General features: G+C 58.6%; 4 protein-coding genes across 9 annotated transcripts; all 4 read right to left on the bottom strand.

Annotated features, from left to right (window-relative positions):
* Window positions 1-656: 656 nt before the first annotated feature.
* Window positions 657-22,233, bottom strand: LOC135575748 (large ribosomal subunit protein mL38-like). Of its 4 annotated transcripts, none has more exons than XM_065034577.1 (9): window positions 22,076-22,154; window positions 20,751-20,930; window positions 19,822-19,950; window positions 19,532-19,740; window positions 19,072-19,144; window positions 18,267-18,312; window positions 17,719-17,877; window positions 17,182-17,318; window positions 657-890 (listed from the first exon to the last, which is right to left on the bottom strand). In XM_065034577.1, exons 1-9 carry the CDS (start codon window positions 22,137-22,139, stop codon window positions 754-756), a joined length of 1,134 nt encoding a protein of 377 aa, XP_064890649.1. In that variant the 5' UTR covers window positions 22,140-22,154; the 3' UTR covers window positions 657-753. The 4 variants fall into 4 exon arrangements, with proteins under 4 accessions (XP_064890649.1, XP_064890646.1, XP_064890647.1 ...); XM_065034574.1 differs by lacking the exon at window positions 657-890 and adding an exon at window positions 16,612-16,845 and having other exon boundaries at window positions 22,076-22,233; XM_065034575.1 differs by lacking the exons at window positions 657-890; window positions 22,076-22,154 and adding exons at window positions 16,612-16,845; window positions 21,037-21,178.
* Window positions 3,931-5,004, bottom strand: LOC110356702 (fas-binding factor 1 homolog). Of its 2 annotated transcripts, XR_010467001.1 has the most exons (3): window positions 4,916-5,004; window positions 4,410-4,714; window positions 3,931-4,241 (listed from the first exon to the last, which is right to left on the bottom strand). XR_010467001.1 is itself a non-coding variant. In XM_021283631.2 (2 exons), exons 1-2 carry the CDS (start codon window positions 4,794-4,796, stop codon window positions 4,074-4,076), a joined length of 555 nt encoding a protein of 184 aa, XP_021139306.2. In that variant the 5' UTR covers window positions 4,797-4,894; the 3' UTR covers window positions 3,931-4,073. The 2 variants fall into 2 exon arrangements, 1 of the variants encoding a protein (XP_021139306.2); XM_021283631.2 differs by lacking the exon at window positions 4,916-5,004 and having other exon boundaries at window positions 4,410-4,894.
* On the bottom strand, window positions 8,508-11,696 carry LOC135575753 (glutamine-rich protein 2-like). Of its 2 annotated transcripts, XM_065034590.1 has the most exons (8): window positions 11,139-11,695; window positions 10,759-10,890; window positions 10,496-10,573; window positions 10,075-10,215; window positions 9,419-9,921; window positions 9,169-9,307; window positions 8,882-9,020; window positions 8,508-8,597 (listed from the first exon to the last, which is right to left on the bottom strand). In XM_065034590.1, the coding sequence occupies exons 1-5, from the start codon at window positions 11,199-11,201 to the stop codon at window positions 9,796-9,798; spliced, it is 540 nt and encodes a 179-aa protein (XP_064890662.1). In that variant the 5' UTR covers window positions 11,202-11,695; the 3' UTR covers window positions 8,508-8,597; window positions 8,882-9,020; window positions 9,169-9,307; window positions 9,419-9,795. The 2 variants fall into 2 exon arrangements, with proteins under 2 accessions (XP_064890662.1, XP_064890663.1); XM_065034591.1 differs by lacking the exon at window positions 10,496-10,573 and having other exon boundaries at window positions 11,139-11,696.
* On the bottom strand, window positions 11,309-14,466 carry LOC135575792 (uncharacterized). Its single transcript, XM_065035166.1, has 4 exons — window positions 13,528-14,466; window positions 12,201-12,822; window positions 11,850-12,081; window positions 11,309-11,330 (listed from the first exon to the last, which is right to left on the bottom strand). The coding sequence occupies exons 1-4, from the start codon at window positions 13,888-13,890 to the stop codon at window positions 11,309-11,311; spliced, it is 1,239 nt and encodes a 412-aa protein (XP_064891238.1). The 5' UTR covers window positions 13,891-14,466.
* Window positions 22,234-22,504: the final 271 nt, after the last annotated feature.

Raw genomic sequence — 22,504 nt, 5'->3', positions numbered from 1 at the left:
ACTTGGGGCAGTTTTGGGCCCCTCATGCCAAGAAATTCCTTGAGGTGCTGGAGCGAGTTGAGAGAAGGGAACGGAGCTGGTGAGGGGCTGGAGCACAAGTGTGATGGGAGCGGCTGAGGGACCTGGGGGTTCAGCTGGAGAACAGGAGCTGAGGGGAGACCTTCTGATCTCTGAACTGCCTGAAAGGAGCTTGGAGCCAGGGGGGGTCGGGCTCTGCTCCCCAGGAACAAGCGCCAGGAGCAGAGGAAACGGCCTCAAGTTGCACCAGGGGAGGTTGAGGTTGGATCTGGGGAACTGCTTAACAGCAAAGGTTGTCAGGCATTGGGACACCAACCCCTCTGGCTGCCATTTTCCCCAGCAGCTCCCTTGAGCCTTATTCTGGGGAACACAGCACAGAAACCCAGCAGTGTCAGCAGGAAAGGTTGCTGGGGTTAGGGATTTGGGGCGCTTGAGGAAAACTGGATTTTCCCCGTGGTTTTTGCTGCCAGGTTGTGCTGCAGTTTGGGTGTTTTCCTCCAAGACCCGGTTCCTGGAGGGCTGGGATGGCAAAGGAGTTGCTGCCTTTAACAGGAACAAATGCAGGTCAGCTTCTAGCTCTGCAAAAACGCATCCTGGGGCAGTATAGAAGGGAAAGGCTCAATGAAAGGAGCACTGAATACTTGATCTGGGTTCATTTAATGATTTTTCCAAGGAAGGATAAGCCCAGCCCTTCCAGCCAGCGCAGAGCTGAGCACCTCGAGGGGAGGCCCAGCCCTAGTAAATGCCGTAGGTGGGCTCCTTGCTGTCTCGGTACCTGTCCAGGTACCTCAGGGGCTGGTGGCGTGGGAACTTCACCTGGGGAGGATGGTAAACAGGCGGCCGCACAAATTCAAACACGGGCTCTCTCATATCTGTAAAGGGGTGACAGAGAGCGATAGTGAGACAGTGCAGATCCAAACCCCAGGGCCCCCCCACACCCACCAGGGCTGGTGGAGCACGCCGTGGTGAAGGGTCTCAGTGTTATTTGAAAATGCTCCTTCAAAATGGCCTTTTAAGAGGTTGTTTCCTCAGACTGCTGTTAGTTTGGGGCAGGACGGCTCCATAAGCGCCCAGGCTGTGCTGTAACAGCTCCCAGACCAGTGCCGGGACCAGCAGGAGCCCACGGGCACAGCTCGTTCACCGGCCCTGTGCCTCCCCCCAGGGCTGCGTCACGGCTCCCCCAGCCCCCCGCACGGGCCATTTCTCACTGAGGAGCTGATGGAAGACCCAGGAAACGCAGCTGTCCCACTGGCACTGGAAAAACGCCAGCCCTGCCGGGGTCATGCCATCCTCGTGCTTTCTGTACAAGTCAAACGAGCTCAAGGTTCGCAGCTTGAGCCTGTGGCTGGAAACAAGACACAAGAGCTGAGGTGATTCTCTTTTCTTGCAGCACTCTGGCAGGCAACTACTTCCCCACAGCACCCCAGAGTCTGTAAAACGAAGGCACATCAAAACTTGGTGCTGGGCTTTCTCTTGGGAAGCTCGGTACTTGCTGCATCTCACCCAATTTAGCAAACTTGCAGTGCATTGCATACGGCCTTCTTTGGTTTCTGTGGCTGTTCTTTTATCTGGAATGTCACTTCACCTTGTTTGAATGTTGTTATTGCTTGCAATTGTTTTCCTAAGTCTCATCTCAGTAACGGTTTTGGAGACCCGGGCATAGATAAGAACTTAGGAATTCCATTTTGTTTTCCAGTTTCTATTGGATTGGCTGATGAAGAAAGCTTTGTCTCCTTGGCCAGTAGCTCCCATAACAGGTACAAAATCTTCATCTAATGGTATCAATTCCTGATTCAAAACTGAATCAAGAGTTCCAGTCTCAACTAAAATCTAAAATCTCAGCTTCTTTTCCATGTTTTTCTCTTCTTTCTGCACAGTTTCACCAGCTCGGAAGCTGAAGGCACATCATCTTCAATTCCACGCCCTGTGGGGACACGCAGTCTTCTATCTCACCCTCCCCTCTCATCAGGGGAGTTTTCTGTCTTATTCTACATGCTGAACAACATGGTTTCAGCTTCTCCTGAGCTTTATTCTGCTCCCTTTTTAATGTGAACACAGCTGGATCCTGGGGTGGCAAGTTAATACCACATTCTGCCTGCCACTCTGGGTGTTTTCGCAAAGTGGAAAACATATCAGCTTCCATCACTTGACTGCACTTGCCTTCTCTCTTCAAGAAGAACGTTAACGAGGCATCATTCAGAGTTTCATTCAGGGGCCACTTTTCCTCATCATTTAATTTATACAATGGTGACTGTTTATGTCAGCAAGGTTTCTCTATTCACATTATCACCAGGTGGTTCCCCAATCTCTTTCCTGTGAGCTAACATAAGGTTAGTATGAAGTTAGTTATAACGGATGAGTTTCTTACTATTAATTACTAGTCAAATATAAGCTAAGCTCTGCTTCTAAACAACGTGTTCCTTAATCTTCTGATCTCTTTGTCAGGCAGAAGGATTTAAAACTTGAAAAATATCCCCTCGTTTTGCAGCTGGTTAGAAAGCATTTAGCACGTCATGGGTTAATGATGGGTACGTCTTTGTAACTTTACCAGAGCCCACATTAATTTAGCGGCTTCTCTTCAGTCCAGAGAAGGGAGGACGGTCGGGACGCGGGCAGAGGTGAAGTGTTGCAGGGCGCTTTCCTCGGGATCTCCATAAATAACCACATAACAGCAAAGAAACAGTCTGGACGTGGGGCCTCTCAGCAGGAGGAGCGTGAGACGAAAGAGACTTGGGCTTGTAAACCCCCCCAGTCTGTGCACCCGCTCTTCACGCATCTTTCACGAGCCTGTTGGTCCAGTGGTAATTTTGGGTCTGGGGCCTTCGTTGTTTCTTCTTGGATTCTCTTCCTCTGTCTTCCAGGCAGTTTTTTCTCTGTCTTTATCTCGATATGTCGAAGCAGAGAATACAACTAAAGGAATTTAAGTGAGTACATTTATTCTGTAACAGTCCTCCCTTTCTTTTTATTAAGCATCCTCGCTAACGTGTCCAAGCGAACTCCTGAAATCCTTGAGGCCTCTAACGCGTACCCACAGTCTCACATCCGATATTATTACAAGTCATGTCAGAAGCAGATCTGTCAGAATGGACACTGGGGCAGAGCCTGATTAAAGGGTCCTGAAAGTAATGGGAGGCCGGAGAATGGAGGACAGATTGACTACTTGCACAGGTGGAGATGCTTTCCTCAGGGCCTCTATTAATGCATGCGTATACTCAATGGTATCGTCCACAGAACGGGAGGAGGATGGAGGGGTTGTTGACAGCCGTGAAATGTTGTATCGTACTTTCTTGAGGTTCTCCAAGAAGATTCTCTGCTTCTCTAACTCTTTGTCCCCCTGAGAAGAGAGGAAGGATGTGTCGGATGGATCCCAGAAAGTGCCACAGAAACAGGGTCACAGTCCAGGGTGTTGCTCACCAACAAGAGAAGCATCCCAAAGCCTCCCTCGTGCCATGTCCCCCGTGAAGGGGACCCCTCCCTGTGCTCCTCCAGAGCCCAGAACCTCGCAGCCTGAGCAAGACCCATGGGGGAAGCCTCCAAGAGCGTCCCTGCCTGGGGAAAGACCCAGCGGGGACCCGACGGCACAGAATGGGGACACCACAAAGCCAGAGTCCAGCAGAGCCGGCATCTCCCACCCAGGGACGGGCTGAGCAGAGGGCAACCCCTCCAAGCCAAGGACGATGTCCATCTCGGGTTGGACGTGGAGCCAGCCTGAGACAAGCTGCGAGCATCCCCCTCTCCTTGTCTCTGGTGTCACTGCTCTGGCTGCCCGCGGCTTCTTCGAGCCCACCCGGCCCAGCCCAGGGCTCAGCCATGATCTCAGGAGACCCCCCGGCTCTCAGGGCCCCATCGGGTTCCGCCAGCCCAGCTCCCCCAGCGGCTCCGCAGCCCCTTCCAGCCCCGCTCTCCCCCCACCTCACCTGCTGGGCCTGGAACTTCAGCAGCTGCATCTGGGCACTGAACATGGAAGACAGGGAGGCCTTTTCCTGCTTCAGCTGCTCCTGATCCTGCTTCAGCTGCTCCTGATGCTGCTTCAGCTGCTCCTGCTACTGCTTCAACTACTCCTGCTGCTTCAGCTGCTCCTGTTCCTGCCTCAGTTGCTCCTCCTGCTGCTTCAGCTGCTCCTCCTGCTGCTGCAGGACCTGCAGCTTGTCCCAGAACTCGGACTGCATCCTGCGTGCCTCCCCCAGGGCTCGCTCCCCCTCTGCGTGCTTCTGGGCCAAGAGCTGCAAGGCAGAGCGGGTGGGGAGGTTGGGGACAGGGACCCTCGCTGCCCTGCGCTGGGGCTCCTCTGGGCGTCCCCTTGTTCCCCTCCCGGCACAGGATTCACAAGTTCAGGAGCGGTGTGAGACTCTGGCTTGTGCTGCAAACCATGGTGCAGATGCTCCACATACCTCCTTTGTGCTTCTGATCATCTCCTGCTGCTTCCGGACACGTTGCACGGCCCCGATCACCTTCTCCTTCTCCAGCCGCATTTCCTGCCAGGCCTCGTCCAGCCTCTGCCTGTCTCTCCCCAGCTGCTCCTTCTTTGCTTCCAGCTCCTGGCGCTGTGGGCAAGGACCTGCCGGAGGAGGGGAGCACAGGCCAGAGCCCGGTACCTGTGGCTGCTCTCCTGGACATCCAGGTGCTCCTGGTGCTGCCGCTGGGCACTCTCCAATAACACTTTCTGCTGCGCCCGCTCCTCCTCCAGCATCCGGACCTGCCGGGCACCCAGGAGAAGGTTCCTGTGCTGCCCCGGGGACAGAACCCCCACAGCAGCACTCGGTGGCCGTTGTCGGCATCTCTGCACAGGGAGGTTCCTCCTCTCTCCCATCACCCTGATGCTGTTTGGAGCAGACCTGGCCCCTTCTCCTCCCCCTGGGTCACCCATGGCCCCCATCCAGCAGGCGCTGGGGCTCACCTGGCTCTCCAGCTCTGCCACACGGGCCTGGGCGCTCAGCAGCTCTGCCCGACAGTCCGATGCTGCTGGGGAGGCGGCCAGCTGGCTGCAAGCAAAAAGCACCTGATGTGGTCAAGCCGAGGAGGCCACGAAAGACAAGATCCCTCCCCAACGCCAGTTCCTGCCTCGCAGGTGAAGCCTCCGTCCCGCTCGCCTGCGGCAGGATTCAGCCTTTTGGCTGCCGAGGGAGCAGAGACGCCAACAGCTCCGTCCCTGGTGCTCCCCTGGCTGCATGAGCCCCCTTCCCCGGGCACCCCCAGCTCGCACCCCCCGCCCACTGCTCCAGGCACTGGGGCTGCAATTCCCTTCAAAGCAGCCCTGCCTGCTCTTCTCTCCCTGGACCATTTACAAAGTCCTTTTTCAATGTCTTTTCCCTGACTGAACCTCACAGCAAGTGACAAAGCGGCAACGCGCCACTGCCTGCCCTGTGCCCCTGCAGCCACTGCTGGGACATGGCTGGGGGTCACTGACACTGGGGTTTCCAGCTCTGGCAACACCAGGAGCTTCTTGAGCTTTGCAAGTTTCCAATCGGATCGTTCCTGCCCCTCTTCACCCAAAGCCCCTGCTCTACCAACACACCCTGGCCCTTGCCACAACCCACCGGCTGCTACTGGTGTCCAGAGTGGATTTATGGGGGGAAAGGGCCATTTGAGGGGACTATCAGACCCATGAGCATCCCCACTGCAGGAACAAGAGGGGCGAGTGCCTGTAACACAGCCCAGTGCAGCCGGGACCCACCCAGACGTGCCCCCGCTGGGCTTTGCCGTGGACTGGGGATGCTACAGCCACCCAAATCCTGACCCCGAAAACTCGTTGTCCTTTGGCACCGTGCACAACAGGCCGGGTGAGGCCCAAGGGAAGATCTGAGCCTCCCTTCCCGGAAAGGAAAGGCCAGTTCTGTAACCTGGGGCACTCCCTGAGCTGTGGCACAACCAACCCCATTCTCAAGCTGCTCTAGGAATGACCGCACTGCTTAATCAGAGATGGGACTGGGTGGCTTTCCATTTCATCAGCTGGGACCTCACACACACTCAGCCAGGCTGCCGATTCCTTTCCTACAAGGAGGAGGCATCCAGCAACCTGCTTACCTTTCCTGCTGCTCTGTTCTGCTGTTGTCTCAGAGCTGCGCTCAGTGCCACGTTTCACGGGCATCTTCCCTGGGCCAGAACTGGGTTTCGATGTCCCCAGGAAATCCCAGTCCCAGTCGTCCTCGTCCTGGAAAGCAAGAGGATGAGGACGGGCACAGGGCGAGCGCTGCGGATGCCTCAGCACTGCTTCTCCCTTGGGAGGCTGGTGCTGGGGCCGCGGCTGCAGCGCACGGGGGCTGAGACGGGGGGGATTTTGGTACTTGAAACGCTCTGAGCCCTGAGTCCTGTGCCGAGATCCTGCTGCTGCCTCTGGGAGAAGCGTCAGGAACACCCATGGCCATTGCTTTGGCTGAGGGCTCTTCCTACGACGCTGGAGCCGAAGTGCACCCAGGAAGGCCGGGCTGCAGCAGCGGGTGCTGCCGGGCTCTGCTCCATCCTCGGTACCTGGAAGCCCGTCTCCCACCAGCCACCCACTCCCCTCTCCTGGCTTTTTGCCCTCTCCAAGCCCCCCAAAAACAAGGCTCCAGCTCAGCCTTAAACACACCCGGAATCACAGAAGTATTCTGGTTGGAAAAGACCCTCGAGATCATTGAGTCCAACCATAAACCTCACACTACCAAGCCCACCACTACCCCGTGTCAAACCCCTCCAGGGATGGTGACTCCAGCACTGCCCTGGGCAGCCTGTTCCAATGCCCCACAGCCCTTTGGGGAAGAAATTGTTCCCCAGATCCAACCTCAGCCTCCCTTGGCGCAACTTGAGGCTGTTTCCTCTGGTCCTGGCGCTTGTTCCTGGGGAGCAGAGACCGACCCCCCCTGGCTCCAAGCTCCTTTCAGGCAGTTCAGAGATCAGAAGGTCTCCCCTCAGCTCCTGTTCTCCAGCTGAACCCCCCAGGTCCCTCAGCCGCTCCATCACACTTGTGCTCCAGCCCCTCACCAGCTCTCTTGCTCTTCTCTGCACACTCTCCAGTAGCTCAAGGCTTCAACCGAAGTCTCCAAATGCACAAATCGCTGAGATGAACAGCACCTCCCGCGATGCTGCAGGACGGAGCAGCCGCCGCGGCACCAACCACTGCTCCAGCTCATCCTTCTTCCCTTCCCTTCCCTTCCCTTCCCTTCCCTTCCCTTCCCTTCCCTTCCCTTCCCTTCCCTTCCCTTCCCTTCCCTTCCCTTCCCTTCCCTTCCCTTCCCTTCCCTTCCCTTCCCTTCCCTTCCCTTCCCTTCCCTTCCCTTCCCTTCCCTTCCCTTCCCTTCCCTTCCCTTCCCTTCCCTTCCCTTCCCTTCCCTTCCCTTCCCTTCCCTTCTTCTCTCGCTGTTGCTGGGAAATGGAGTCCCTGGTGGGCCCGGGATCGGGCCGGACGCTCCAGCCCCGGCGGCTCCGCTGCCCCCGTCCAACCCCTGCTCACGCAGGGTCACAGAGCAGATCACACAGCTGGGTCCAGGGGCTTTGAATGTCTCAGAGAAGGAGACTCCACACCCGCTCTGGGCAGCCTGGGCCAGGCTCTGGCACCTCCCAGCAAACAAGTTTCTGCTCCTGTTCACATGGAGCCTCCTGTGTCTCAGTGTGTGCCCGTTGCCCCTCACCCTGGCATTGGGCACCACTGAACAGAGAGAGTCTGGTCCATCCTCTGACACCCACCCTGAGATACTGATCCCTCTCAGCTTCTCTTCTCCAGCTCAACAGCCCCAGCTCTCTCAGCCTTTCCTCATCAGAAAGATGCTTCTTTCAGCATCCTTGTAGCCCACCGCTGGACTCTCCCCAGTAATTCCTTGTCCTTCTTAAAGTGGGGTGCCAGAACTGGACACACAACTCAGGTGGAGCCTCACGAGTGCACAGCAGAAGGGGAGGATTCACCTCCCTCAACCTGCTGGCCACACTCCTCCTCATCCTCACGCACCCCAGGTACCATCGACCCTCTTGGCCACAGGAGACGTTGCTGGCTCATGGTCAACCTGTTGTCATCCTGAGCTCCTGTGACAGCTCGGCCTTGCCCGGCCTTGCAGCTCGGCACCTGCTGCTGCTCCTCCGGTTACCAACAGGCAGCCCGGCTTCTTGCACAGCCCCCTGGTTGCCCCCTCACCCCGTCCCCCCAGTTAGTGCCAGGGGGTGCTTCTGAAGCCCATGGGCACCTCAGCCCCACCCGGGGTGCGGGATGGGCCTTTGCCGGCTCTGCCCTGGTGCCCACTGGTTTGCTACCCGTGATCCCTCTGGGGGGACCCTGGATACCACTGGATCCACCTCTGGGCACCCCCAAAGAGCCTTTTTAGCATTCAGTTTTCTCCTGAAAAAGCAAACACAGCGGGGCTTTCTGCCATCCTGCCCCAGGGACCCACACTCAGACCACAGCGGCGCTTGGTTGCCCATCGCCATTTATTGCAGCTGCTGCCTGCTCAGCGCCCGGGGCGGTGGGACCGGGGCTGGGACCCCCGTCCTGCCCGGCTGTCAGGGCGCTGATTTAATGCGGTGTGGCAGCAGCTTCGGTGCCTGGGTGAGGCGTCCGGGAGATGAGGCTGGTTGGCACTTCAGCACGGCTAACAGCAGCGGGGAGGCGGTGCCTGGGGGCGAGGGGCAGGGTCAGCCACAGACACCCACCAACAGGGTCCTGCCCCCACCCTGAAGCACACAGGCTGTTGTCCCACACTGCCCAGCACCACCCCACATGTCGCCCCAGCTCCCTCCATCTCCATCACGAGGACTGGCTGCCCCAGCAGCCAGTGCTGCCCCCACAGCCCAGCCCAGACCCCAGACCCCCGTCCAACCCTGCCCAGCTGTGGGCACAGACCCGTCCCCCCAGACAGCGGGGTGTCCTCTGCCCCCCGGTGCCCTGACAGGGCCATACTTGGCTGGCTGCTCGAGGTTGTGGTGTCTGGCGTCCCCCTTTGCCTTGAGGGCAGCCCAGAGCTCTCCGTTACAGACGGCTGCTTGTTCGGTTGGTTCCCATCAGTGCCGTCCTGGCCCGAGAGATGCATCGCGTCCTTCTGGGAAGGGGAGAGCGTGTGACCCAAACACGGGGCCCCATTCCACGTCCCCCAGCAACCCTCCCCCAGCCAGCTCACCCCGGGGAAACTGAGGCACAGATCACCCCCGCAGGCTCAGCATCCCCCTCCCCACCTCTGCCATCCCTACCTTGTTGGGGCGGCGGGCACTGGGTTGGGATGGCCGTGGGGTGCTGGGCGGTTGGGGCTGGAAGCGCGGGGGCCTGACAGTGTGTGGGCCCCCACAGCTCCGCGGAACAGTGGGGTATCTGCACTCGCCCGTCCGCTCCCTGTGGGACAGGACATGGGGGTGCTCAGTGCCCGGCAGGTGGCACCCATTGTGTCACTCGACGCCAGGGAGGGGTCGGGGGGTGCTCCCTGTTCAGGGGGCGATTACTCACGGTCCAGGCGCCAGCATGTTGAGGGGCCGGTCACAGGACAGGCAATGGAAACCAGGCAGCAGCTGCCTGGAGGGGGGAGAAAAGGGCTGGGGAGCTCCTGGGGGGCACAGCCCCACCTGCACACCAGCCACAAAAAGCCTCTGCACCCACCCCCCAAGACTGGTTCAGGAGGGCTCCTCCCACACGTGCCCCCTCATTGTGCCGCCTCTATCGCTGCGAAGCTGCAGCTGGCAGGAGCACAAGGCACAGCCACTTGCTCAGCATCCCCAGGGGCGCTGCCCACATGGCTCCCACGCCAGGTACCACACCGGCACGAGCCGGGACAGCCAGCAGGAACAGGGCCAGCACTGCCAAAGCCACCACTGTCCCCATCGCACTCACTTCCTAATCCCAGCGGCATTGTCACGCTCTGGCTTCAGCGCCTTCTCCTGGAGCTGCCCGCTGAGACTCTTCCACCGCTCCTCCTGCTGCTGCTGGAATGCCCCCAGCTCCCGGCGGTCCAGCTGTGGACGGGTGACACCCTCAGCCAGCTACCCCAGGATGGGACATGGCGGTCCCCGGGGGCACAGCCGGGAGGGGGGACCCTCGCAAGGATCCTGCCTTAGGCTGCCAGGCCCCCAGGGTGCCAGTGCTGCGTGGAGGGGACGAGCCCTCACCTTGCAGTCCATCTGCCTCTGGAGCTCTTGCTGGAACCGGTGCAAGAACTTCTCCTGGCCCGTCACCTCCTCCATCACCTTGTTCAGCTGCTCCACGCACGCCTCAAACTGGCTGCGACTGACTTTGTCTTTGTCTGCTTTCTAGCAATGGGGAAAGACAGGAGAGTGGTTGCAGACAGGATGGAGTGACAACAGGAGTGGGAGACTTGGCCCTGTTCACCCCATCACCCCTGTGGGGTTGGTCCCACCAGCCGAAGGGACTTGCAGTGACAGAGGGACCTGGCTTGGGACCTGCAGCCGGGCTGGAAATCCTCCCCCCACCTGGCTGGTTCTGCCAGCCAGCACCCAAGGGACAAGGGGTGTTTGTCACTCTGCCCAAAACACCCTTGGCCCAAAACACCAGGGCCCCTCGAGCCCGTACCTCATCGATTCCCAGCACCAGCAGCTCCTCCTTGTCTGCTTTCTGCTTCTTGATTCTCTCCAGGGCCTGGGACAGAGCCTTCCAAGGCAGACAGCAGCCCGTGAGCTGCCCCCCGGCCAGCCGAGCACCCCCTGCCTCCCCACCCCATCAGAAACCTCCAGGAAAGGCACTGGGAAGCTGTGCAGGGCTGCGAGCAGGGTGGCAGGGGGACAGACCCCTTGGGGTTCCAGCCTGGGCTCTGCTTGGGGCTTTCAGCCACCCACCTTGATGTCATTCTGCTCCTGCTGACGATCCTGCTGGAGGTTTGCAAGGGCCGAGCTGAACTTCTCATAGTCCTTTTGGAGCTGCATGATGCTGGCCTGGAGGCACTTGATCTGCTCGTCCTGCTGCAGGGACTAAGAGGACAAGGCGGTGCTGAGCAAAGGGGTGGCTGCCCCGCAGGGACAGACCCAGGGTATTTTGGCTGGTGGCCACGGGCTCTCAGTGCAAGCAGGACATTTGCTCCAAGGCTTTAATTCCCTTCCGTTCTTCTGACTCCGACAAGCCAACTAGGGGGGCAGCGAGGGGCTCCCCTACGTTACAGCCAAGCAGAAATGCCTGGGGGGTCCTGGCAGCTCAAGCCCCCTACACCGCATCTCCTTACCTGTCTCCTCCACTTTGGATAATTGTCCACCTTGCCGCCCGCCTTCTGGGCCAGGGACTCCATCTGCTCCTCGAGCTTCTTGCAGCGCTGGAGGAGCTTCCCCAGCAGCACCCTGGTGTCCGGGCTGCAGAAGTGGCACCCTGCGTGCTCGTGTCCCCCGCTCTGCGCCGTCACCTTCGGCTCGTCCGGCTGCTGGCAGGGGAGGAGGAATCAGCTCTGAGCCGGGCTGGATGCCGCCCACAAGCCCAGGTGCCGTGGAGGCTCCATGGCCCCATCCAGCCAGGGGACACTGCCGGGACCCCGCCAGGACCCTCCCTAGCCAGCGGGGGCTGGGAGCGCTGCCCCCGGGCCTCACCTCTGCCTGCAGCTGCTGCGCTGTCTCCCTCACCAAGTTATTCACGTACTCAGCCGCAAACTGCTCCAGCTCGGCCTGGGTCGGCTCCTGCTGCTTCCCCAGCTCCTTGCGCTCTGCCTTGACCTTCTGTCCCTTGGGCCTGGCCAGCGAGACGGGGGCAGGGGCAGGCTTAGCCTTCGTGGGGGTGTCCCTCGGCCCCCAAACTGGGATGCTCCCAGACCCCAGGCTCCCTTGCAGCCCTGCGGGGTAGGAAACCCTCTCCCATCCTTTTACCGTGGCTGTCGGGTCATCTGGCCGCTGCCGTCTGCTTTTCTGCCGGCTCCAGCCCCCCTCATCTTTCTGGGAGCATCCTCCACCTTGCTGATCTGGGAACGGCAGTGGGGGCAGTGAGGGCACAGCCCCCTGTGTCATTCCGGCACAGGGACCCTTTCGCTGCCCCCTCCCTGCCCAAACTGGCATCCCCGCAGCCCCTCGGGGACTGCTGCCGGCTCACCTTCTCCTCCTCCCCGTGGAGGGCCCTGGCCATGTCTTGTAGGAAGGACATCTGGCACTTGAGGTCGGCCAGGATGCTGGTGATGCTCTGCCGACCTAGAGGGACATGGTGCAAGGGGATGTGATGTTGGTGAGGGGGTCTCTGAGCATGACGAGCCCCTGACCCAGGGTGTCCCCACACCAAAAAACCCCCGCCAGCACCCCCGTGCTCTCACCTCCCTTTGGGAAAAGCTGGCGCACGTTCTCAAGATCCGCACGTTCTGCTTTTGTAGATTTAAGCTGTTCCACCTCCTCCTTCAGACCAGCGTAGACGTTGCCGAGCTGCCCAACCTGTGAGAGAACCTCCCGCATCTCCGACTCGTAGCTGGAGGTGCTGGTGGAGCCCCAGGGCTTGGCCGGCTCTTGGGCATCGCCTGGGATGGTGGCTTGGGATCTGGAGGACGCAGGCTGCACCCCAGGGGTGGTGGTGTGGGTCCCAGGGCATCCTGGCTGCATCCCTGAGGTGCTGGCCTGGGTGTCAGGGGCCCCTGGCTGTGTCCCCAGGTGGGTGGTGGCCTGGGTGCCCCGTGATCCTGGCTGCATCCCCGGGGTGGTGGCGCCGGGACCAATAGACCTCGTGTGATCAGAGGGAGCGCCTGACAACTTCACAGGGGTCGCTGGTTGCCCCTGTGTCCCTGCTTGCATCCCCAGGGAGCCAGACCCTGCAGTCCCCCTGCCAGTCTCCATCCCAGGCTGTGTTCCACGTCCCTTCGGCCCCAGTGCTGAGCTCTTCCTGGCCTGGCTGTCCATGGCCACCTGGGTGGGCTCGGAGGGGGCAGACTGGCCCCCACCGCCCTCCTGGGAAGAAGATGCAAAGGGCAGCAGGTTTACTGGCAGCTGGGCAGCCGTGAGGACAGACCCCAGAACCCCCCGTCATGTCCCCAGTCCCTGTCCCCAAATCATCATCTCACGGGACCAAACTCGTGTTGAACATGAGAGCCCAAATGCAAAGGGATCATGGAGTCAGCCCGGCCATGGAGCTGGGGGGATGGGACCCCCAGGGATGGGACCCCCAGCATCACTGCCCAGCACCCCACCCCACAGGCTGTGCCCCAAGGCAGGAGGGCTGGTGTCCCTGAGGGAGCGGGGGACGCAGCCGCCTCCTGTCCCTGCGCAGCCCGGCAGCGTCCTGGGGCTTCCCCTGGAGCTGGGTGAGGAGAGGGACACCCGTTCAGATGTGGGAGCGGGATTTAAAGAGTATCCCCAAATGAACTGGGGCAGGAGACAGAGGGACGCTGGGCAGGGCTGTGCCTGGGGGCCGCGGCTGAATTGCACGGGCAGAGCTTTATCTCCCCTCCTTCCCCTCCCATGGATCTGTTTTGAGGGCTCTCTAGTTCAAAAGTGCCTTAGCAACTCTTGGGACACCCTTCCCACTCTTCCCTCCTGCTGCCCTTCACGCTGGTGACACCGATGGCCGTGGGGCACGGGCACAGTGTGACAGGGCAGCAGGAGCGGGGAGGGACGAGGGCCCAGCTCCCTCCCGGGGCACCAGGGGATGCTCACCAGGCCAAGTGTCTCCTGGATCTCCTGGATGTCCTCGGCCAGGCCGGAATGCGCCTCCTGCAGGGCATGCATGTCCTCTGCCAGGCCGACATGCGCCTCCTTCATCTCCTGGATGTCCTGTGCCATTCCAGAATGCGCCTCCTGCATCGCCTCCTTCATCTCCCGCATGTCCTCTGCCATGCCAGAGTGCGCCTTCTGCATGGCCCGCATGTCCTCTGCCAGGCCGCACTGCACCTCCTGCTGACCCTGCTGCCCGATGATCATGGCTTTCAGCAGCTTGTGGAGCGCCACGAAATCCACAACCCCAACTTGGGGTGTCCCGATGGCAGCGTCCAGCATTTCCAACAGACTGCGTGTGGCCATCGCTGCTGTTCTGCGTGAAAACACTGAACCCGAAGTAGGGAGACAGGAGCTTTTCTGTCCGGAGGTGATCTTGGAGGGATGGACAGCCAGCAGCCTTTCTCCTGCTCCTTCTTGCCACAGAAAGCGATCAGTCACCAAAACAGATCCAAGTTCCAAAAGCAATCCGAGTGATGAAAGCGATCCAGTCACCAAAGCGATCCAAGTGCCGAAAGTGATCAAACCACGAAAAGCGGTTCAACCACCAAAAGTGATCCCAACACCAAAAGTGATGCAACCACCAAATGTGATCCCAACACCAAAAGTGATGCAACCACCAAATGTGATCCCACCACCAAAAGTGGTCCAACTGCCAAAATGAGTCCACCACCACAGTGATCCCACCACGGCAAGTGATCCCACCACGGCCAGTGACCAAATGGGCGAGGGGCACAGGTGACAGGGGACAATATAGTGTCTCTGTTGCCCGGCAACAGCCGCCCCAGGAGCCAGCGGGCGCCGCCCTGGTCCTTTGTGATGAAGTTATCCACGGGATGGGAGATGCTGAGGCTCCCTCCTGCCTTTCCCACTTTAACACCTACATTGTACCTGGTGACACCTCGTATTTCGTTGCAGGTCACTGCAGCCCGTGCCCAGATTCAAAATACAACCAGCCAAGTCATGGGGAATGAAATCTCACTTTACTGAATTAAATACCCTCAGTTTTAATGGCAGAGAGAATGCCTTTATCCGTGTTGTGTACTAAATCAAACTCTTCTGATGTTTAACCCTTTCCTTTCCCCATGGCACAGTTGGCCTCGGAGGCGATTCCCCTTGGTGGCAGATGTGCAGTGACTGGCTCCCGTGTGCACCAGCACTGGGAACCTGGGCTGAAAACAAGGTCAAGGTGCCCGGTTTAGGATGCCTTTCCCTGCGGTTCATCAAGCAGAAGGATGTCTTTTGAGAGCTACATTGTAGCTGGTGACACCTCATTTTTCGTCGCAGGTCACTGCAGGCCATGCCAAGATTCAAAATACAATCAGACAAGGCATGGGGTTGATTCACTGCAGGGGGCCTGGATGGGCAGCAGCAGCTTCGGTGCCAGGGTGAAGCGTCTGGGAGACTCCAGAGCTGCTCCCCGCCAGCCGAGCACCCCCTGCCTCCCCACCCCATCAGAAACCTCCAGAAAGGCATTGGGAAGCTGTGCAGGGCTGTGAGCAGGGTGGAAGGTGGACATGGCCTGGTGGCCACGGCCACCGCGTCCTGGTCCTCGGGCTCACAGCAGCCCTTGCCCCACCCGCAGCAGCCCCACCCGACCTTTTCTTTCCCTTTCCCTTTCCCTTTCCCTTTCCCTTTTGTTTCCCAGCAGGGAAAAGCAGTGTCCTTTCCTTCTGGGTGTCTCCGTACCGCCTGTCAGGCACCTGGCAGGATGCAGAGCCACCTTCAAGACGCTGATTTAGGCAAGATGGCCCAGAACACCCAGCAGCAGCTGTTCCTTCAGTTTTCTCCTCGGTGCTTTTCTGCCATGCCCAGGAGGGGGTGCTCTCAGACAACTTAAAACGGGCTTTGGACACCCTAATAAAAACAACCACCACGAACTCCAGGGTGCACTGAAAAAAGCCCCGAGACGGCCTCTGCGGAGCTGCCACGGTCTGGAGCTGCTGGTGCCCCCCAGCTGGGATGTTGCCTCTTCCCCATGAGGGTGGATGGGAACTGCTCATCCTCCAGATGATCAGGAATTTCAGTCCGGTCATTGGACATGGCGAATGCTTATCAAACACCAAAGAACTGGGTACGGCCCAAACCCCTCTCCAATCTCTGTTTTCCCACCAGACGCTGTGGGGTTTGCAAAGGGACCTGCCCAGTACCTGGCATCACAGCCCCGACACACTCCTGTCTGCCTGCTGCTGGCAACAAACCCTCCCCGGAGTGACCCCAACCTGGCCTGAGCCCGGGAAGCCTCATCCTGACACCGAATGTTGGGGATTTGTCCCATCCAGCCCCTGCAGAACCACACAGCCCCATGGACAACAGGACCAGGGCAGTGACCGACCCATGGACTGGGTACTGGGGAAGCCAAACCTCAAATACTTGGGGCAGTTTTGGGCCCCTCATGCCAAGAAATTCCTTGAGGTGCTGGAGCGAGTGGAGAGAAGAGAAAGGAGCTGGTGAGGGGCTGGAGCACAAGTGTGATGGGAGCGGCTGAGGGACCTGGGGGTTCAGCTGGAGAACAGGAGCTGAGGGGAGACCTTCTGATCTCTGAACTGCCTGAAAGGAGCTTGGAGCCAGGGGGGGTCGGGCTCTGCTCCCCAGGAACAAGCGCCAGGAGCAGAGGAAACGGCCTCAAGTTGCACCAGAGGAGGTTGAGGTTGGATCTGGGGAACTGCTTAACAGCAAAGGTTGTCAGGCATTGGGACACCAACCCCTCTGGCTGCCATTTTCCCCAGCAGCTCCCTTGAGCCTTATTCTGGGGAACACAGCACAGAAACCCAGCAGTGTCAGCAGGAAAGGTTGCTGGGGTTAGGGATTTGGGGCGCTTGAGGAAAACTGGATTTTCCCCGTGGTTTTTGCTGCCAGGTTGTGCTGCAGTTTGGGTGTTTTCCTCCAAGACCCGGTTCCTGGAGGGCTGGGATGGCAAAGGAGTTGCTGCCTTTAACAGGAACAAATGCATGTCAGCTTCTAGCTCTGCAAAAACGCATCCTGGGGCAGTATAGAAGGGAAAGGCTCAATGAAAGGAGCACTGAATACTTGATCTGGGTTCATTTAATGATTTTTCCAAGGAAGGATAAGCCCAGCCCTTCCAGCCAGCGCAGAGCTGAGCACCTCGAGGGGAGGCCCAGCCCTAGTAAATGCCGTAGGTGGGCTCCTTGCTGTCTCGGTACCTGTCCAGGTACCTCAGGGGCTGGTGGCGTGGGAACTTCACCTGGGGAGGATGGTAAACAGGCAGCCGCACAAATTCAAACACGGGCTCTCTCATATCTGTAAAGGGGTGACAGAGAGCGATAGTGAGACGGTGCAGATCCAAACCCCAGGGCCCCCCCACACCCACGAGAGCTGGTGGAGCACGCCGTGGTGAAGGGTCTCGGTGTTATTTGAAAATGCTCCTTCAAAATGGCCTTTTAAGAGGTTGTTTCCTCAGACTGCTGTTAGTTTGGGGCAGGACAGCTCCATAAGCGCCCAGGCTGTGCTGTAACAGCTCCCAGACCAGTGCGGGGACCAGCAGGAGCCCACGGGCACAGCTCGTTCACCGGCCCTGTGCCTCCCCCCAGGGCTGCGTCACGGCTCCCCCAGCCCCCCGCACGGGCCATTTCTCACTGAGGAGCTGATGGAAGACCCAGGAAACGCAGCTGTCCCACTGGCACTGGAAAAACGCCAGCCCTGACGGGGTCATGGCATCCTCGTGCTTTCTGTAGAAGTCAAACGTGCTAAAGGTTCTCATCTTGAGGCTGTGGCTGGAAACAAGACACAAGCACAAGAGCTGAGGTGATTCTCTTTTCTTGCAGCACTTTAGCAGGCAACTACTTCCCCACAGCACCCCAGAGTCTGTAAAACAGAGGTGGAAAAGGAAGGCACGTCAAAACTTCTCCCAGCTTCTCCAGCTCTCTGCACGTTTCTGCTCCAGGCAGGAAAAAAAACACTTTCTTAACAGCCTGGTTTAAAGCAACAGGACAGCACAGTGCTTGCAGGGCTGGGATTGTGGCTTCAGGCAACACACAAACTCAGAGCAGCCCTGAACAACCATGCAGACTAAAAGGAACTTGCTCTCCTCCAGCAGTAATGACCATGTCATCAGAACATGCAAGAACAGCCTGGCCAAGAGAGCATGAACAGCCCAGCAAAAGCCTCAATTACCAGGGCGTGGGCCGAACATCCTCACTGAAATCAACGCGGCGGTCTTGCTTGAAGAGCAGGAAGATGAAGCGATGGTAGCCAGTGCCCATGGCGGGGAAGGGGGGCAGGTAATGGCAGATCTCCTTACCCGACTGGATGTCGTTGCCTGGGATGTTCGTCCTGAACACACACAAGTTTACTTCACTATATATCCATTCATTCCCCCCGGTTAGGGCCAGCACATTCCCCCAGGATTGCACATCACTCTGGGCTACATTGTGACATAACCTACACCCTGTCTGACAAGCAAACAGACAGTAGAGGCTGTTTTTACCGGAAGAAAAATCACACTCAGCCATTTTGAAAGCCAAACAGCAGCAACACCTGAACTCCCGCATCTTTAGCAGGACCCAGAACATGGGGGTGAAGAAGCTACTGGCAGGAGCACCAGAGAACCCACAGAACAGTCTCAGCAAATCCTTATTCCCAGTTCTGTTGAAGGAGTTTCTGCCCGCTCCGCCGGGGCTTTCCCCAAGCTCAGCAGCGCGGCTCTGCCGTGCGGTACTCACACCAGCCAGTGCAGGTACTCGGAGTGCGTGTCTCTTAAATGTCCATCTGCAACAGAGAAAGGCGACTTCATGATAGGATCATAGAATCGTTTGGGTCAGAAGAGATCCTCAAGATCAACGAGTCCAACCATAACCCAACTCTGGCACTAACCCATGTCCACAAGAACCTCCTCTACACTCCTCCTGGGATGGTGACTCCACCACTGCCCTGGGCAACCTGTTCCAGTATTGTACAACCCTCTCCATGAAGAAATGTTTCCTAATATCCAATTTGAACCTCCCCTGGCACAACTTGAGGCTGGTGTTTGCATCCCCCCCCAGAGTGAGAACCCCCAGACCCACTTCAACAGCGCAGCTCAAGACCGCCCAGCAATCCTTTCCTAGCAGAAAAGTAACTCATTCTTATAGGAATGAGCTTAAAATGAGGAGCAAAGAACCCAACAGATGTAATTCCAAGATTAAAGGGACTTCTTGGTCAGTTGCTTCACTGTGCCTCGGTTTCCCAGAGCGAGCAGTGGCAACTAAGGCACCTGCCAGGCAGACTGCTGAGGGAGAGGAGTCTGGGGGGAAACGAAGGCCGGGAGTCAGGGAATTGCTTCCATTACACTGTGACACCGGTCCTGTCTCATCTCTCAACTGCTAGAGGTCTGGGGAGGCTACAATCTTTCCTGCATATGTAACACATCCCTGCTCAGAAGTTATGGCAACCTCTCTGCCTGTGCAGCCAAAAGAAACAGGAGCGAACCAACAGCAGAGGGAAACAATCCTGTTTAAATGTGTTCTTTTTAAAGAACCTGCTACTCACCCGGATTTGTGAGCAACAAAGTCCACAGGGAGCCTTTATCTGCCTCGTATGACACTGCGGGGGGACTGGAAGCCTAAATAAGCAACACAAACAGAATGTCAGTCACTGAAACAACAGGTTCCATTAGGGAACCATTAAGGTCATGATTTCCACAGCAAAGAACACAAACTGGTCACGGGCACGGCCAGGACACAGCACAGACCAGGCAGGGCCACCACACCAAGTCATCCAGCTCCACCTGAAAGCCCCCAGAGCCTTAATAAACATCAGCCTGCTGACAGACAACCATCCTGTTGCAAAGCTCTGTCTTTATCACGTCCAAGAAACATGTTTTGATCATCACAGAGGAAATACCCATCTAAACAAAATCCCCTGGGGCGGACAATGCCCATCAGAAGCGTCTGAGGAAACCACAGAGGCTTCCCGTGGGGCCAAAGCTGTGCCCAGCTCCCCCACACACCTCTGATGGAGTCACCATGTTCCCATAGTAGACCGGCACGACGTGCTCATCTTCTTGGCTGTACTCCACCCTCAAGGTGACCCAAGGGGTGAACGTGGCCCCTCGGAATAAGTCACGAAACACCCCGCAGTGCTCGGCCACTCGCTGCTTGTGGAACGGGCCGCTGCTCTTCTCCCACTCAGCTCTGACCTCATCGAGGGGGATCAGCGCTGCGAGGAGAGGGAAACGCTGGAGGTGACACCGGGGGACCCAGCACAGCCGGGGCAGGGAGGGGGTGGCAGGGCACAGACCAGTCCGGAGCCGCGCTGCTCTTTCCATCTCGGCATTCTGGCGGTTCTCCCTCAGGATCTTCTTTCTTGCCTTGATTTCCTTTGCCCGCAGCAACTTCTCACGCGGCAAGCTGATGTCGGTCTTCGGCTCTTCAGACAGGGGTGACAAAAATCACATACATGAAAAATTCAAATACCCAAAACACCCAAACACAAAATGCCTGCAGAGCATTAGAGAGGCTGTGAAAGAGACGCAAACTCCAAGACAGCAGAGACTCGATTCTACCACCTCTGCACCTCCACGCGTATGTCGATTCCTCCTCCCCCAGCTCATCGCACCCCCAGACCCAGCGGTTTCCCAGCCGAGGAGCAGCTCTGGTCTCTGCGGCTGCTGTGCAGACAAACTGGATTATTTGCTGCAGGTAGTCTAAAGCTCTGGTTCCTCTGACACTACTGGGCTTAGGACGAGACGAAACGGCCTCAAGTAGCCCCAGGGGAGGATAGGGTTGGATCTGGGGAACAATTTCTTCCCCAAAGGGCTGTGGGTGTTGGAACAGGCTGCCCAGGGCAGTGCTGGAGTCACCATCCCTGGAGGGGTTGAACAGACGGAGATGAGGTTCTCAGGGACATGGGCCAGTGCCAGGGGTGGGTTACGGTTGGACTCGATGGTCTTGAGAGTCTTTTCCAACCAACCGATTCTATGACTCCAAGGTATCACTTTTCTACTCTGCTCCACGTCTCTTGGCAGGTCCTGGCCAGCCTCCCTCCTCCCAGAAAACTGCTATCTGGTTCCGCCAAACATGTGCACGCTGCAAACTTCTACATCAGAAAAGGGCCCACCTTGTGCCAAAGCCCCTCATCAGCTCTTTGGGGCAAAATGCAGCCCCAGCAACAGCCTTCTTGACCTCCAGCAGCAAAATCCCGCACGGCGCAGCCCCTTGGCCGAGTACCTGGCTTGGGGCTGCTGTGCTGCCGGGCCGTCTGCCACCAGTGCGGCTTCCTGCTCTCCTTCTCCGCCAGCCTCAAGTACCGACTGAAACTGCGGTATTTTTCCAGTGCTTCTAAGTTGCTGACATCAATATCCTCGTTGGGCATCGGCCCCAGCGGGGCTGCCCGCTTGCAGAGTGCAGCTGGGAATGGAGAGTGAAAAGAAGCTGCTAAATTAATGTACTGTGATTAACTTACAAAAGACACACACATCATTAACCAATGACATAGTAAATGCTTTCTGACCACCTGCAAAATGAGGGGAGGACGATCCACAGAATCCCAGAATGTCAGGGATCGGAAGGGACCTGGAAAGCTCATCCAGTGCAATCCCCCCATGGAGCAGAAACACCCAGATGAGGTTACACAGGAAGGTGTCCAGGCGGGTTGGAATGTCTACACAGAAGGAGACTCCACAACCCCCCTGGGCAGCCTGGGCCAGGCTCTGCCACCCTCAACCCAAAGAAGTTTCTTCTCATATTTAAGCGGAACATCCTGTGTTCCAGTTTGTACCCATTGCCCCTTGTCCTATCACTGGTTGTCACTGAGAAGAGCCTGGCTCCATCCTCCTGACACTGCCCCTTTCTATATTGATCCCCATGAATGAGTCACCCCTCAGCCTCCTCTTGTCCAGCTCCAGAGCCCCAGCTCCCTCAGCCTTTCCTCACACGGGAGATGCTCCACTCCCTTCAGCATCTTTGTTGCCCTGCGCTGGACTCTCTCCAGCAGTTCCCTGTCCTGCTGGAACTGAGGGGCCACAACTGGACACAATATTCCAGGTGTGGTCTCCCCAGGGCAGAGCAGAGGGGCAGGAGAACCTCTCTGACCTACTGACCACCCCCTTCTAACCCACCCCAGGTACCATTGGCCTTCCTGGCCACAAGGGCCCAGTGCTGGCTCATGGTCACCCTGCTGTCCCCAGGACCCCCAGGTCCCTTTCCCCTACGCTGCTCTCTAACAGGTCATTCCCCAGCTTATACTGCAACCTGGGTTGTTCCTGCCCAGATTCAAGACTCTACCCGTGCTGCCCGGCGCTGATGAAATAAAGAATGCCGCCGCACAGCAGCATTGCCTCTGCTGCTCAGTCCATCTCTCCGTTTCCAGAGAGTTCCCGCTTTCTCCAGAGCGCAAGAGACGGGGCCGCGAGAGCCCGGGAAGAGCCGGAGCCGCCCCCGCCCCCCCGAGCCGGCCACGCCAGCAATTCCGCCGCCCGAGCGCTCTCCCCGCACGCCCCAAGCGGCTCCCGCTGCCCGCCCGGGGGAACCGGGGCTCCCGGCCCGGGACTCACCGGCCGTGCCGAACGCCCGTCCGCTCCGGACGCCGCACAGCGCCGCGCTCAACAGCACCGCCATGCTGCGCGCCGCCCGCACTGGAAGGGCCCGTTCCCATGGCGACAGGGGCTGCGCCGCGCGGGGTCCGGCCTGGAAGGCCCCGCAGCCGTAGCAACGGGGCTGTCTACCGCAGCGCCTGTCTGGAAATGCCCCCCTGCCCTAGCAACGGGGCTGTTTAGCGCGGAGCCTGCCTAGAAGCGTCCCCGCAGCCCCGCGGGACGGGCGCTGCCCCCCCCGGGAACCCCTCCCCATCGCCGGCCTTGCTGCTCCGACCGGGCAGAGCCCGCGGGAGGGACCGGAGCGGCCCCGCTGTCACCCCGGGGTACCCGGACGGGAGGTGAAGCCCAGCACAAGAGCCAGGGGTTTTCAGAAACCGGCCCAAAAAG

Source organism: Columba livia, chromosome 18 (genome assembly GCF_036013475.1).
Source record: "Columba livia isolate bColLiv1 breed racing homer chromosome 18, bColLiv1.pat.W.v2, whole genome shotgun sequence".
Taxonomy (NCBI): Eukaryota; Metazoa; Chordata; class Aves; order Columbiformes; family Columbidae; genus Columba; species Columba livia.
This window is presented reverse-complemented; position numbering and strand designations above follow the sequence as displayed.